This window comes from Hyaena hyaena, unplaced genomic scaffold, assembly GCF_003009895.1.
Source record: "Hyaena hyaena isolate Hyena2069 unplaced genomic scaffold, ASM300989v1 scaffold_708, whole genome shotgun sequence".
NCBI classification, from domain to species: domain Eukaryota; kingdom Metazoa; phylum Chordata; class Mammalia; order Carnivora; family Hyaenidae; genus Hyaena; species Hyaena hyaena.
The window spans coordinates 488,561-504,156 of record NW_024081341.1 but is presented as its reverse complement, the minus strand read 5'-3'; the positions used below and the strand labels follow the sequence as shown (position 1 = coordinate 504,156).

General features: G+C 45.8%; 2 protein-coding genes across 2 annotated transcripts in view; both read right to left on the bottom strand.

Moving 5' to 3' along the window:
• Positions 1 to 5,568: 5,568 nt before the first annotated feature.
• On the bottom strand, positions 5,569 to 8,702 carry HSPA8 (heat shock protein family A (Hsp70) member 8). The gene is made up of 3 exons (XM_039217699.1): positions 8,601 to 8,702; positions 7,732 to 7,941; positions 5,569 to 7,432 (listed from the first exon to the last, which is right to left on the bottom strand). Exons 2-3 carry the CDS (start codon positions 7,934 to 7,936, stop codon positions 5,697 to 5,699), a joined length of 1,941 nt encoding a protein of 646 aa, XP_039073630.1. The 5' UTR covers positions 7,937 to 7,941; positions 8,601 to 8,702; the 3' UTR covers positions 5,569 to 5,696.
• Positions 8,703 to 11,612: 2,910 nt separating this feature from the next.
• Positions 11,613 to 15,596, bottom strand: part of LOC120220581 (CXADR like membrane protein) — a 108,186-nt gene continuing 104,202 nt past the window's right edge. Inside the window, 3 exon segments of the mRNA XM_039217700.1 lie at positions 11,613 to 14,426; positions 14,429 to 14,673; positions 15,246 to 15,387. Of these exon segments, the coding sequence (XP_039073631.1) occupies positions 14,341 to 14,426; positions 14,429 to 14,673; positions 15,246 to 15,387 (473 nt within the window). The 3' untranslated portion in view covers positions 11,613 to 14,340.

Sequence of the window (15,596 nt, the reverse complement as noted above, 5' to 3'; positions counted from 1 at the left end):
AGAAGAAGGGAGAGAATCCCAGGCAGGCTCTACACAGTCAGTGCAGAGCTTGATGCGGAGCTCAAACCCACCAACCATGTGATTGTGACCTGAGTGGAAATCAAGGGTCGGAGGCTTACCTGACTGAGCCACCCGGGCAACCCACTTCCAGGCCTTTTAAACATGCTGTTCCCACTGATTAATATGCTCTTCCTCCTTCCTCTGTCTCCTACTCATAGGTTCAGTGTACCATTTGGCCCTCTGGGAAGCCTTCCTGGACCCCCAAGCCTGGGTCAAGGCCCCTTCCTCAGGGTGCCATAACTCCCTGTACTTTGCCCTTTCTCAACACCCATTAGCATCTTGTTGCCTGATTGGTTATTCGTCCCTCTACTAGATCCTTGACTGGAGTTGAAGCTCCCTGTGGGCACAAGGCAGGGTTTTGTACACCTTCGCATTCACAGCCCCCTTAGTAAGGTTGACTCCTGACTGCCAGGGAGGGCGTGGCCTATTTCTGAGCCACAACAGGACTCAAAGTCACACAAGGAGGCGGCTGCAGGTTGTCTCCCTTTGTCCCAAGGCACTGCTCCTCACCTCCCTGCGCAGGCAAATGGGGAAGTGGGCAGGGCAGATCTAAAAGCACCATTATCCAGTCCCTCAATGTGAACGATGTGAACAGCCAACGCTACAATCTGCTCAACCATGGCCTCCCCTCCAGCCTCCCCAAATCAGCCAACTCCCCTTCGCAGCTCCTCTCCGAGAGCAGATCGACCTGCTTCCCACTAAAACCATAGACGCAATAATAGGAGGGAAAAAATGGGTCGGGGAGGGGGGTGGGGGGAAGGGACAATCAGTGGCAAGGAGATGAACATAGATTAATGATGTGGACCTTGCCCTGGCCGCCCCAGCCTGGGCTGGGGAAGGTTCATAGTTGATACCCATTAAAGGGCTTAATGAAATAATTATAATTTGCACCCCAGAGCATCAAAGAATCAATACAGGGGAACTCTGGAGCACTCTGGGGGTGGTGCCTCCCCGGCTTCGCCGTTCAGCGCAGCAAGCAGAGCTGGTGGAAGTAAATGCAGTCGACATGGAAGTTGCATTAAAAGAGGGCAATAATAGACTAAAAGCTGCCAGGATCCTGGTGACAGTCGTCGATATCCTTTATTCCCTACCTCGCCCCAATTCTGCCCCCTCCAGGCACTATTAGCCCAGATCAATGGGCTGTCAATTGACATCACCAGCTCCAGCATTAATGCGAGCTCACAAAGGAAGCCCAGCCCTATATTATCACTTCTCTCGCTTCCAAATTACCACATAATGCAGGCCACCGGCAGCCTGTGACATGTTAACACTACACACGATTTGTTCGGATTGAACTAAACATTTCATGGCTAAAGATTTCATCAGAGACTTGATGACAGAAATAAACTGCTGCCCACGGGGAAATCACTGGCAAGAATAGAATTAGGCATTGTTTGGGAATCTGGAGGGATGACGGGCTGGTAGAGGGACTGAAGGAATACTGCCCACAGCTGGTGGCCTGCAGTGGGCCCTGCATCCGAGGAGACTAATGAAAAGCCCTTTTTGTTGGTCCCAGGAAAAAACAGATATTGGGATTTTGCGGAAGGCTTGCTTGGGTCCTCTTCTCCCCCCACCCCCACCAACCCCTGAAAGACATAGTAAAGTCTGTGAACATTAATAAAGGGGGACCTTTTTTTTTTTAATTTTGTTAATGTTTATTGAGAGAGAGGCAGAGGATGAGTAGGGGAAGGACAGGGAGGGAGACAAATAGAAGCCAAAGCAGACTTCAGACTCCGAGCCATCAGCACAGAGCCTGATGCGGGGCTAGAACTGGGAGATCATGACCTGAGCCGAAGTCAGAGGCTTAACCGACTGAACAACCCAGGTGCCCCTCAATAGATTTTAAAGATCTTCTGGACACCGGTCCTTTATTAAATAAACAGTTTGCAAACATTTTGCCCAAATCTGTGGGCTGTCTTTCTTCAATTCCTTGATGGTATCCTTTGCTCTGGGGCTGGCTGCGTTCTCTGAATGTCCTAATCTGGGGCATAGCTCCTTAGGACAGGTCTACTCCCTACAAGTTGGGTGGTCTCTGGCTGTCCCCTCATATGGCCAAGACTGCTCGTGCTGCCTCTGCTCACTCCACATACTGTCCCAATTGCAGGCCAATATAGAGACATCAGGGGGTCCATTAGGCCAAACAAAGATTTTGACAGTTGTCTTGCTGTCAACTTTCATTTGACTAGAGCTATTCCAGGCTCAATCATTTCCTCCTCTCACGCAACTCTCATCTTGGCTCCCAAATTCTGCAAGGAGCAACTGTGACAAAGATCTGTCAGGGACCTGAGCTGAGCCAGCCAGCCTCTCACCGCTCCAAGAGCCCTTACAAAGCTCAAAGAGAGTACATTCTACCACTAACCTCTTGGGTGCCTGCGCTCTTCCTTTCTCTCACTTGTGCCAGAAACTAGAAATATAGGAGTGTGTGAACATTCTTGGGTTTGAGTTCCGGGGTGGGTGGGAATTGAAGCATTTCATACGAATACAATTCTCAGAAGTTCAGAATAATACAGGGGCTTAAACTAGGCAGTGTATCAGGGAAGACTATTCTAACCACTGAGATTTACCCTTTTCCCCCTTCCACGTTTTTTAAGTGTGAGAGAAAGTGAGTGGGGGAAGGGCAGAGAGGAAGAGAATCCCAAGCAGGCTCCACCAACGCTGAGCCTGATGTGGGGCTCAAGCTCACAAACTGTGAGAAATCCTGACTGTAACCAAAACCAAGAGTCACACACTTAACGGACGGAGCCACCCAGGCGCCCCTCCCTTCAAGTTTCAAGATTCTAGATCTATCCATCACCCTCAAACCTCAAGTACTCTTGAGATCTCTACTCAAAGCCATAACCCCAACCAAGGAATGCTTTACCTAGAACACGAAAGTGAATATAAGGTGCTTTCTTTCTCAGCACTTAACGTTTCAGGTTAGGCATGTGTGAAACAAAAACGTGTACTTTCTTCAGCTACCCTTTGGAGCTTCTTTCTAAATAGCTACTGCCATCTAGTGGGAGAAGCAGTCCTTACCCCCATATGCAGACCCTCCCATAATGAAAATTTTCACCTCTTTACTATTTATGTTCCACCAATCCCTCCTCCATTCCACCTTGCCAGAATCCAAAAGGCGGTTTTTCCTATTAAAGTAGAGGACCTGGAAAATTATAGATACTCCATAAATACTGTTTGAGCAAAGGACTGTTTTTGTACTATATTTTAAGCATGTAAGTATTAATGTTGTTCCAAGTCAATTATCTTGGTGTGGTTTTACAGATAAAAACTACTCCCTCGGTAGTTTAACAATTGCAGCAATTACTGTTGACTAAAACTTAGGCTGTTGCCAAATACGTTTAGCTGAAACCAGCATTAACTCTTAAGTTGCACATGGAGAAGGACAGTGAACTTTTTGCTCCCTCTCCCCAGTCCAGTGAGGTCCTGTGCAAAATTTAGCCATCAAGCATGACACTGCTGCTAAACCACCTCAATAATTTGCCATTAGTAAAATTGCCACCTTCTATAGATTTGAGCGCATAGCTGACCAACTATCCTTCTTTAGAAGGTTGCTTAAATAAACAAGCATGAGAAGTGGAACAAAGTCTAAACTGAATGGTTAAGTGGCAAGCCCTACTATTCAAGTTAACTAAGCACATAATTGGTTGTTTTGAAGATCCAAGATTATGATACTCCTATAGTTAATAGAATTCACTTTCCAGTAAGTGTGAATCCCAGATGCTGTGTTGAAAGGAGCAACCATTTCAAAATTCACAATAATGGAGCAAAAACACAGGTTTCGGAGTATAAGCTTATTACTTATCCGGATCTGCTTTCCTACCACGTTATTGGAGATCAACACAACTCAATCTGTGTCAACTGTAAACACCTCATTCAAATTAATTCTAGCAGTTATTCTCCACCTTCTTTCCAAAGCCCATTTTCTATTACATAAGCAGTTTCTTCCATTTGCCTAAAGGAGCCACAACTTTTCAATCTTGCTTGTTTCACTAATTCGATAGAACATTAATCTGGAAGTTCAAATTGCAATAGCTAAAACTGAAAACCTTCAACTGAGCAGTCCCCAGCTGTTTATTCGGTATTTTTGACCCCGACAATTTTCTTACAACGATCCTAGGACTTCAGAGGGACAACCAAGTATATACTACTGTTCCCTTGAGTTAGGAGTTGTTTGCTCCAATTCATGAAGAATGTAACAAAAACTAAAATCTAGGTCAGATACGAAATAACACAAGTTATATATATAGAGAGAGGTAAATATTACTCTGCACAGGGCCTTTCCCAAGGATCATATATTGCTTTCAAATTCTGTGACCCTTGGAGAAGCGAAGAGGAAATAAATTCCAATCACATATGGTACCATAAATACAGAGGTTCCAAGTACTACATGGCTATGGTTATAAATCATTTAAGTTACATTCCATGTAGCATTAATCTAATTTAGAGGAAAACTGATTACCTATAAACATCTTGGCCATATTCACCGAAATAAATGCTAAAGTGGTATAACTGCAGAATCTTTTGAAATCCTAGTATGAACTGTTAGAGTAGGGTTTACTCAAGAACAAAGTTCCACAAAAACAGAGGAAGATTCCAAGTAGGTTGAGTTGGACTGTTCCACTGGGAGCAGAGTTAAGACCTCACCAACACAAGGTTTTCCTAAACTAACCACCAGATGGCAGACGTATCACCAAGCACTGTGGCTAACCATCTTTAACCTAATAGGGTTCTGAGGCCCATGCAGACCAAGCTACAAACTGCACACAAGCAGACTTTTGGGGACTGAAATTTCAGGGGAGCACTTTGTGTAGCCCAACACCTCAGCTAACCCCTCCATCCAGAACCAAGGCCATGAATGAACAGTTTGCTCCAAAAACCAAGTTCATGTATAGGCAATCCAGTATTAAATGATTTAAGCAAAACTAAGTCCATTTAGCGATGTCCCCGAAAGTCAGAATTAGATGTTCACGGGTCTTCCCCAATTTTGACTGTTGGTAAACAAACCTACCCACCTTGGTCCCACCCAGCAGAAAGGGAGGAAAAAACAGATCAAACCTTCCCAAACAGGAATTTTACGAAGGACAGTTCCACATGCTTCAAGGTAACTACTTCCATGGCGTGGACTGGCTAGTTCATTGTTCACACTGGCCATCTGATAGAAGTACATACCCAAAAAAAAATCCTTTCTAATATTATACTTCCACCAACACCAGAAAAAATCTAAATTCAAAGTTCACTTTCAAACCCGAACTACATTTAACAGTAATTCATGAAACCAAGGCTTCTGAAACTAGCTAGAACTGCCCAAAAATGCTGGTGTATGGGTTTGCAGCTAAGCCAAAGGATACCTAGCCCCAAAACTAAAAGTGCTTGCTGCCCTTGTATACAGACTCAGACAACTATATGGTGCCAATTTTAAATAGTTTATTTAAGACATTGCATTTTCCACTTCACAATACAGTGCTTATAAAGTGCAATGTTGTATTTCTTTCCCTGTGCACATATTCCATATTCAAGTATCAAGAATGCCCAGTTTATTAACTATAGCAGCTCCTTTAAAACTGCCATGGAATTTGCTACAAATTTGGGTCCTTCAAATGTTTTGTGTGGAACAATGCTAGACCTATTCTCAGGTTGGCTTAATCAACCTCCTCAATGGTGGGCCCGGAGGAGGCACCACCAGAGGGAGGAGCACCGCCACCAGGGAAGCCTCCGGGCATTCCTCCAGGCATGCCTCCTGCACTCTGGTACAGCTTTGTGATGATGGGGTTGCACACCTTCTCCAACTCCTTCTGCTGATGTTCAAATTCTTCTTTTTCTGCAGTCTGGTTCTTATCCAGCCAGTTGATGATTTCATTACACTTGTCCAGAATCTTCTGTTTGTCCTCATCATTTATCTTGCCCTGAAGTTTCTCATCTTCAACAGTTGCTTTCATATTGAATGCATAGGATTCCAGGGAATTCTTGGAGGACACCTTGTCCCGCTGCTTCTCATCTTCAGCTTTGTACTTCTCAGCTTCCTGGACCATGCGCTCAATGTCTTCCTTGCTCAAACGACCTTTGTCGTTTGTGATGGTGATCTTGTTTTCTTTCCCTGTACTCTTATCCACAGCAGAGACGTTAAGAATGCCATTAGCATCAATATCAAAAGTGACTTCAATCTGAGGAACGCCACGGGGGGCAGGAGGTATGCCTGTGAGTTCAAACTTGCCCAGTAGATTGTTATCCTTGGTCATGGCACGCTCACCTTCATAAACCTGAATGAGTACACCAGGCTGGTTGTCAGAGTAAGTAGTGAAGGTCTGGGTCTGTTTGGTAGGAATGGTAGTATTGCGCTTGATGAGAACGGTCATGACCCCACCAGCAGTCTCAATGCCAAGAGAAAGAGGAGTGACATCCAACAGCAGCAAATCTTGAACATTTTCAGATTTGTCTCCAGAAAGGATGGCTGCCTGGACAGCTGCACCATAAGCAACAGCCTCATCAGGGTTGATGCTCTTATTCAGTTCCTTCCCGTTGAAAAAGTCTTGTAGAAGTTTCTGGATCTTGGGGATACGTGTAGAACCACCCACCAGGACAATATCGTGGATCTGAGACTTGTCAAGCTTGGCATCCCGAAGGGCTTTCTCTACAGGGTCCAGGGTGCCACGAAACAGGTCAGCATTCAACTCTTCAAACCGGGCACGAGTAATAGAGGTATAAAAGTCAATTCCTTCATATAGTGAATCAATCTCAATACTGGCCTGGGTGCTGGAAGAAAGTGTGCGCTTGGCGCGCTCACAAGCAGTACGGAGGCGACGGACTGCCCTCTTGTTCTCGCTGATGTCCTTCTTATGTTTGCGCTTGAACTCTGCAATAAAATGGTTTACCATTCGGTTGTCAAAGTCTTCTCCCCCTAAGTGGGTGTCTCCAGCTGTAGATTTGACCTCAAAGATCCCATCTTCAATAGTGAGGATTGACACATCAAAAGTGCCACCTCCCAAGTCAAAAATCAGCACATTCCTTTCAGCTCCAACCTTTTTGTCTAAGCCATAAGCGATAGCAGCAGCAGTTGGCTCGTTGATAATCCTAAGCACATTAAGACCAGCAATAGTTCCAGCATCTTTGGTAGCCTGACGCTGAGAGTCATTAAAATAGGCAGGTACTGTGACTACAGCATTGGTAACAGTCTTGCCAAGGTAAGCTTCTGCAATTTCCTTCATCTTTGTCAAGACCATAGAAGACACCTCCTCTGGATAGAAACTTTTGGTCTCTCCCTTGTATTCTACTTGGACCTTGGGCCTGCCAGCATCATTCACCACCATGAAAGGCCAATGCTTCATATCAGATTGGACAACAGCATCGTCGAATCTGCGTCCAATCAGGCGTTTGGCATCTGTAAAAGTTTATCTGGTCAAGTGCTGCATTTCATCTACCCAGTAAGAACCCTAGTTCACCATTATTCAAATTCTATCAGATCTAGCAACCAAACTCCAGATTTGTTAAATGGACCCATTTTCCAAAACACAATTGTTCAAATTTCTTAGAGATGTAGAACAAAATTAGCAAGTAAATTTTTTAAAAAGCCGTTTCTACTTTCAGAGCTTTCATGGCTGCCTTACATTTGTAAACTTTTCTCAAACGCCCGGTCTACGCCACTTAAAACTTGAGTGTTACTTAAAATTAACGGCTTACCGAAAACTGTGTTGGTGGGATTCATTGCAACTTGATTCTTTGCAGCATCACCGATCAATCGTTCGGTGTCAGTAAAGGCGACATAACTTGGGGTGGTCCGGTTTCCCTGATCGTTGGCAATTATTTCCACCTTCCCGTGCTGGAAAACTCCCACACAGGAGTAGGTGGTGCCAAGATCGATGCCAACTGCAGGTCCCTTAGACATAGTTGCTACAAGGGAAAAACAGCCCACTGTTTGAGAAAACAAAACCCCCAACACCTGGAATCAAGCAATCAGGTAGAAGCACTTCCTCCTCCTCCCCCACCACACTGCCCGTGTCGGAGGAAACCACGCGGCAGGACCAGAGCGATAAATGCTGCAGTCGGGGTTGCCGTGCCAACCGCGGCGGGAGTTCGGGCGTGAATCAAACACCGACCCAAAGGGTCTACGACAGTGCAGAGGACGTGGTCTCGACCCAGGACGCCACCTTTTCACCCCCCTCATCCGCCGCCACCCGTGTTCCGTAGCCAACACAATACGGGCCGCGTGGCGTGCTCGGAAACCCCTCCCCCACGTCAGGCCCCTGCCAAAAGCGACAACTTCCTCTCTGAAGGACCTAGGGTGGGTCGGCTGCAAGGCTAGCGGATGCGACCGCCGCCCAGCCCTCCGCGCAAGGACACCACCCTGACGCCGCGGCGGCCACCACGGCCTGCTGCACCCGCGCCCCCGCCTCCCTGGGAAGAGTACGCCCAGGCCGGGCAGGGGCCCGGGGGACCACCCACCTACAAGAAATGCTCAAGCCTCCGGGTTGCCCCGACCCCGATCCGCTCGGCGGCGGGCTACAGGTTCCCGAAAAACCTACCAAAAGCTCGGAAAACGAAAGCCTTACCTTTTGGGTGGGCCCGGCCCGGCTGGGGAAGAAATCAGCTACTGGGAAAGCTAGCGCCGCGTTCAATGAGACCGGCTTCCGTACGCCACCCTGTCTCTTATACCCTGCCTCAGAACCTTCCAGAAGGGGACCACCCCTGCCGGCTGCCCATCATGGCTTCCTCCACCAATGGGCACGCGGCCACCCCTCCGAGCCCCAATGACTAAGCCGGCTCAACCCTCGGGCCTCGCCCCCTCCCGCCCCCATCCCACCCCACCTCGCGATGACGCACTCACCGCAGCGTTCTGGAACTTTCATTCTCGCCCCCGCTCTCCGAACGGCCCCGGGGAAATGGAGGGTGGAGCCGTGAGAGCCCGCGCGCGGGAGTCCTCAGTCACCCCAGGCGGGGGGAGGGGGGCGAGATTGGGGCATCCGCTTCTGCGCATGCGCCCCCCACTGAGCACCGGCAGGAGAGGACGGAAGGAGGTGGAGGAAGAGGGGCGGGTAAATTTGGAAGCAGCCAATGACAGCAGCACGAGCCGCGATCCGGCTCGACACGCAACCGGGGAAGGATGAGCGCAGGCCTGAAGGGAGGGGTCCGGACCCGGCTGCCGGGAGCGAAGACGGAAGTGGAGCGAGGACAAAATGGCCGCGAAGGTTGTTGCGCCCCTCCCCCCTCTCCCGTCCTCATTCTGTTTTCCCCAACCCCCACTTCGGCGCTGCAGAGGGTCCCCTAGGCCCTCCCGGGTTCCACGTCCGTTCTCGTATCTAGTATGCCTTTGGGCTCCGTCGTCCTTCTAGGAACCGGGAGGAATGTTCCCACCCCTGAGCGCTGCTAGTGTGACTTGCCCAGGGGCACGCGGATCTGGGGCTGGAGGGCGCCGCCTGGCCCCACTTGGGCGCGGGAAGGGACAGTTTAGCCAGGCCAGCCCCCAGAACCCTCCGTCCCCGTGGCAGCTGGAGGCCGACAGCCCTAGAGGCAGAGAGGTTGGAAGGGATCCGGTTTCTCAGAGCCACTAAGGCCGGATGCCGTGCCGGGATCCTCCACCAGACAAATCCGCCGCCCTGAGCCCGGGCGACTCCGCCACTCCCCACCTCCCGCCAGGAACGGGTTCGGCTACTCGGTTCTGCCTCTGCACTTGCCGGAGCCCCGCATTTTTCGGTTATTTGTGAAAAAGGAGACAGAAAAGCTAGCCAGGTTTTTCCGTGTAGGAGAATCCGGCATCAGGAACCCTGGTTCCGGTAGCCCCATGTCTTTGATTTAGACTCTCGGAGCTGCTTTTATTTTCAGTAACATGATGTAATATCTTTCTTGCCTTGACTTACAAAAAACTAAGCGAGAGATCATGCAGAGGCATCTTGAAAACATTACTAATCGAGTCCATGAAACAGTAGTACTTAGAATTAAATTGTGGTGCGTGGTGGCCGGTATTTGGGCTTTGTCATTCTCAGAGCCTTTCTCAGTATCTGGAAATGTTTTTCCATGTGTTCTTTCAGACAGGCAGGGCAGCTGATACTCATATTTGATAGATACATGGGCAGATAGAAGAAAAGTTTTTTTTATAACGTTATCTAACACAGTGGTGCGGCTGGACTAGAAAGGCCTTCCAAACAGTCCCTCCAGAAAGAGTGTCAGTGAGGACACGTTGTCCTTGTCAAAGCCAGATAGATTCCACCGCACGAAGGAGGGACTTTGTTTTCACATGTGCCTTTCCGGGGGCAATGTTGGCTTGAGTCCTTGGAGGTATATACTTAATAAATTCTTCCCACCTCCCCAAATATTAATTTTATGCATTGTGTTTTTACAGCATACAAAGTGTTTTCATTTGTTTTATCATTCGATCATCAAAACAGCTTTCTGAGATATACATCCGGTAGGAGGAGAAAAATGAGGTTCAGAGATGGTATTTGTAGAAGGAATAATGGCTGGCTGGACTCGGACCTAGCTCTTTTGACTCCAGAATCTTTAGTCTGTTTTTTAGTTTACACTATAGTGTCATTTTCTTTCTAGAACACCTATAACTTCAACTCCAGAAAGTGGAAGATGTGTGCTGTGGGAGGCTCCTTTCAATTTTCTTTGGTATCTACAATCTTCCTTTTCCCACTCAACCTATCAAGTACAGTCTCTGAACTATACCCTACATTTCACAGTTTTTAACCTGTGAACTACCTACAACATTTTAACTATTGAATCATTGGAAAATGGACAGAGGGCCAAACCACCTAACAGCAGTGATTGAAGAAAATAGAGTAGATAACCTGTTTCCTAGTCACTCAAAGCACATTGTGAGAACTTGAACTATGCTCTTATTGCATAGAATGATTCAGAGTTTATGGATTTAAAGGTCAATAAGATGAATGTCCTGTCTCCACCTCTTTTAATGCACAAGGTTTCAGACACACTCAGGATGGAAAATTAAAAGTTTGGGGGCATAGGGACTGCAGTGAAGAAGTCTGAGGGCTAGGGTTTCTGACTGGGGAATGGGGTCTTGATTACCATATCTGAGCTTGTCACATGTTCTAAGTGCTTTGTGTGTATCACCTCCTCTGATTCTGTTAAGTTTTTTTCAGGTTCATTTGAATCTCTTCGTGTTTACTTCTTTTGAGATTTATTTGAATCCGCAAGTGTATAGTTCTGTTGGCACCTTGACCTTGGCATAAGACGTTTGCTTAGTAAATATTACTTATTTTGATAAAGTCCTCAAGAGCAGGAATTCTGCCATAACTTGGTATCTCCAGGACTATTTAGCATCTTGCCTTGTGAGAAAATAGTACTTGGTATGTCTGTGACTGAAATCAATAAATAATAGATCATATTCAGACTGAGTTCTTCCATTCTTCTTTTGGCAGCAAGCTAATGAACAAATTTCCAGTGCAGGTTATATAAGCTTCACCTTCTACAGTATCACGTTATTTATTTTTTAATTGCCGATACAGATGCATCTGTAATAAATATTTGGTTTTTGTGATGAAATACAGTCTCAATGACAAGGCAACTGAGAAGTTAAAATATGAACAGTTTAACACCAGAAATGAAGCAAAATTCTTTATCTTTTTGCAAGAGCAATTCGGAATGTATTTTTACACAGTGTAACAGCAAGGGCATCAACTTCGTTATTTTCCAAATTTAAGTTTGGTTTATATATTTTATTGCAATGGTTATTCTCTAAATATTCACATCATTCCATCAGTATCTTCTTCCACAAACAATTTTTCCTTCTACCTTTCAGTTATTATACCATTCTGTTTGTTTCCTACTGAAGGATCAAATGTATTTGACTTGCAATGTTAATGGAATATTGTTTGAAACAAGTAGTGTCTCAAAACTTTATCTTAAGCCCAGAATTTGCCATATCTGAACCCAAAAGCCTGGCTCCCCGAGAAGTACACTATCATTGCTAAAACTTGAACATCTTATCTCAGAATTTTCAGTTCCTTAGAATTTCTCAGATTTTAGGTAGTTACTTGTTTGTGATTTCTTTTTTTTTAAACTTCCACTGTGAATAGATTTCCAAAATAATCTGGATATTCAACTGGTGTTGATCTTTTAATAACTAACGTTTAAATAATCTAAATCTCCACATCATGCAAAGGGGACTGATTTCCTGCTTTCAAAGGCATAGGCAGGAAACCTTAGGTTCAAAGGTAGAAATAATAAGAGCAAATTGCTTGCGATGGTACAGCTACAGCGTCTGTAGTGTACTTGTTTGGCTCAGGTACTCTAGGATTGAGAATTCTCGGAATCACATAGCAGAAGTGATATGTTACCACACTACCAGAAAAATAAAAAAGTAGAATAAGGAACAGAGTTAATATCTTACAATGAGGCGGTGTTAGTATGAGAAGCATTCCAAATGTGCCAGCCTTCTTAAATTAATAGACATTCTTCACATTAGTTCCTCAGTGTCTCTTATCTCCCACCTTTTGTTAAGAGGGAGATAAAACTCAGATTACCATTTTCACCCTGGGATCAACCTCTGTTTCTTAAAGAATCTTAGAAGGAAATGCATTTGCATTATCTGAGGGTTCTATTTTGAGAAACATAGACGTGAAAGACCAGATAAATGGGGCAAAATCTCAGATCCCCCTTTTCTCTTTAAGCATCTGACTCTCATTTTAGAATCATGCTGTCGTCTCCAAATTCAGCATGACTCTTTCTTTCCTGCAACTTGCTGCCCTTTTAATAAATCTTTTGCAATACCAATGGTGCTCTGTTGACTATTGCGCTGGGGTCCTTGCAGAGCTATCTCAGGCCTGCCATTCTTGCCACACGATGAGACTGACAGAATAGTTCGTCTGTTTTGACTACTAGAATAGTCAAAGGGATTAAAAAGGCAAGTTCTTGTATTGGAGGCTGCCAGTTCCTTTTTATTTCTCACACACCTTTTTTCCACGAATCAACTCTTCTGATGGTTACCCTGGTGAATCATTTCTGTTCATTGTTTCCAAGATGGTAACAGTTCAGATGTTAGCTACCCCTGTCCTGCCACCCACTAGTTATCCTCACCATCTCTTCCTTAAATATAATTCCCTTTCCTTCCAGCCCACACCTGGACTTTCTCAGAGGCTAAGCTGGGAAATGACTGAATTTCTCTCTGTGTCAGCCTCTCAGGAGGGAATGGTGATGATGTACTTGCAGTGCCATTAGGGAACGTTGGTAATCCTTGATCTTTTTGATAATTTAAGGCCTAGAATTATCAAAAGTCCCAGGGAGCTCCAAATCTGGTGTAATAGTAAACTTCTTTATACCCCTTCTTGACATGTTACAACACAGTAAGAGAAGCCCGATCTAAGCTCCCTTTCTAGTCTAGGCAGTCTTGAAATTCTGATTTCATATGTTCTCAGAAGAGAATGCAGTGATATGTCAGATGATCTTTCAGCATCTCTGAGAGAGCTCTTTTGCTCCAGAACCCTTCTAAGAACATTGTCAAATGACACACAGTGAATGTTTTCTTGCTCCAGAGCTACCAAGCAAGAAAGTCCTTAGAGACCTCAGGTTTGAGGGAAAGTCCACAATTGTTCCAGTATGTATTTCTGATATCTGTCAGTGACACTCTGAACATGATTAAGATGGAAAGTGTTTCGTAGTCCCTTGTCACACGTTTTGAATTCCTGTCTTAGTTCTCCTACAGTTCACTGTAAGTAGGGAAATTAGTAGTGGATAGAGTGGGAGAAACTCAAATCATTCTGCATCTCCCGTGAGTTCAGCTCCTTACGAAATTAACATCCAAACCTTATGGTAAATGAAATCAGATCAGAAGAAATGTTACTTCCTTTTTTGAAATTTCTCAGAAGTGATATGCCCAGTACATGGTGCAGCTAGGTGTAATATAAGGCTGTGGGTTCCACTTGACTCTGAATAATCACAATAATCCAGTAGGTTTGCAGAAATGCATAGAAAATTTATGAACAACATCTCCTTTCTCCTTGACTATGGTGAATCAAAGTATTGATACAAAACATTTACGGTGAGAAGTTTTAAGTGTATTCAGTTCCCCTTTCCCCAACCTTTTCTACCCCAGGTCCTGGCCAACAAACACACAGACTTGGACCCCTGCTTTTCCCCACTCTGGTCTCAAGGCACCATGAGATGCCTATTTGGAGATGATCAGTTTATATCCCTTTTCTCCTTCGGTGTGTTTTAGAAATAAAGCGCTCATTTCAATCTGTTCCATGCAACACCACCGCTACTTAAATGACCAGTCATCTGGTTCGAGGGGGTTGTGTGGCTGGTGACTGAGCTTCAATGACTAGACGAGTCTTAAGATCCTGACTCCAAGGAAAGCATGGGAGTCAAGACGGTTTGGAAGGCTCTGCTCTGGCTGGGGATCACGCTGGGTGAGGTTCTGCTTTGGTCAAGGTAGCATGGTGAACTTTCTTTGGTTCAGAACCTCTCCCCACTGGCCCCACCAGGCTGTATGCATGGGTGGCCAGCCCCGGCTGGGGTGCTGCTTCAGTCGACAGTGTCCGCTGGCTGCGTGAGGCACTATTTGCTGTGGAGCGAGTGGAGGAAGAGCCAGAGCGTGAGCTCCGAGAGCCTGAGGAAGAGGAGCTGGGTTTCACCAGGCGGGCTTTGGGGGCTTCCGCATCTTCCCTGAAGAGGAAAACACAGCAAGGGGAAACTTTAATACCGGCAAGACTGTGATCCCTTCCGCTATGGTTGCTTCCTTCCTTCTGAGGCTTCCTGATACATTCCTCAAACGGTAAGCTTCACGCTATACCACCGGAAGGCAGCCATTTAGGGGAAGAGGGACTTCCACAGTCGCTGGGACTTAGTGCTTGGCTTAGGCAGATGGATGCTTCATTAGCCCCAAAGTCAACTTTGTTTCTCTGGGAGAGCACACACTTACCACTGAGATTGACTTGGGATTTGTCTACGTGAACCCTTTCATGGCCCATAGGTTGTACCCATTCTTTATTGTAGGCCTTTTATAAGTGGAAGTGAATCAGAAGTAATGTAAAGTTGATCTTTTAATTATCAGTTGAGCATAGTTTCACAATAAAGGCAAAGTAAACCAGACCCTGTCCCTAGGCTGGAACTCCTTAGCTACCAGAATAATCCTTTTAGCAGAGTCATAGTTAAGAGGAAATGGGACATTTATGTTGGCTGCTCACTATGGAGCTGGAAAGGAAGCCCAGTAGAAGGGGTTTGGGAGGAAGGTTTACCGAATTTCATTAGGTCTCTCTTCTTCCTCATATCTCTCTTTGTCTTTCCTTCGGATCAGCAGCCATACCAGGAGGAAAATCAGCAGGGCTCCAGCCACCATGCCTGTCACCGCTCCTGCAATCATGCCGATGCTTTGTACATCTATTTTCTCAGAAACAAAAGCAGAAGTAAAACCAAACATAAGCTAGGAAATATATGAACTTAAAAAAACATGAGCTCTCAGGGCACCTGGCTGGCCTAGTCGGTGGAGCATACAACTCTTGATCTGGGGACTCTTGATCTTGGGATTGTGAGTTTGAGCCCCATATTTGAGGCAGAGTTTACTTAAACCAAAAAATTCCATATGTCCT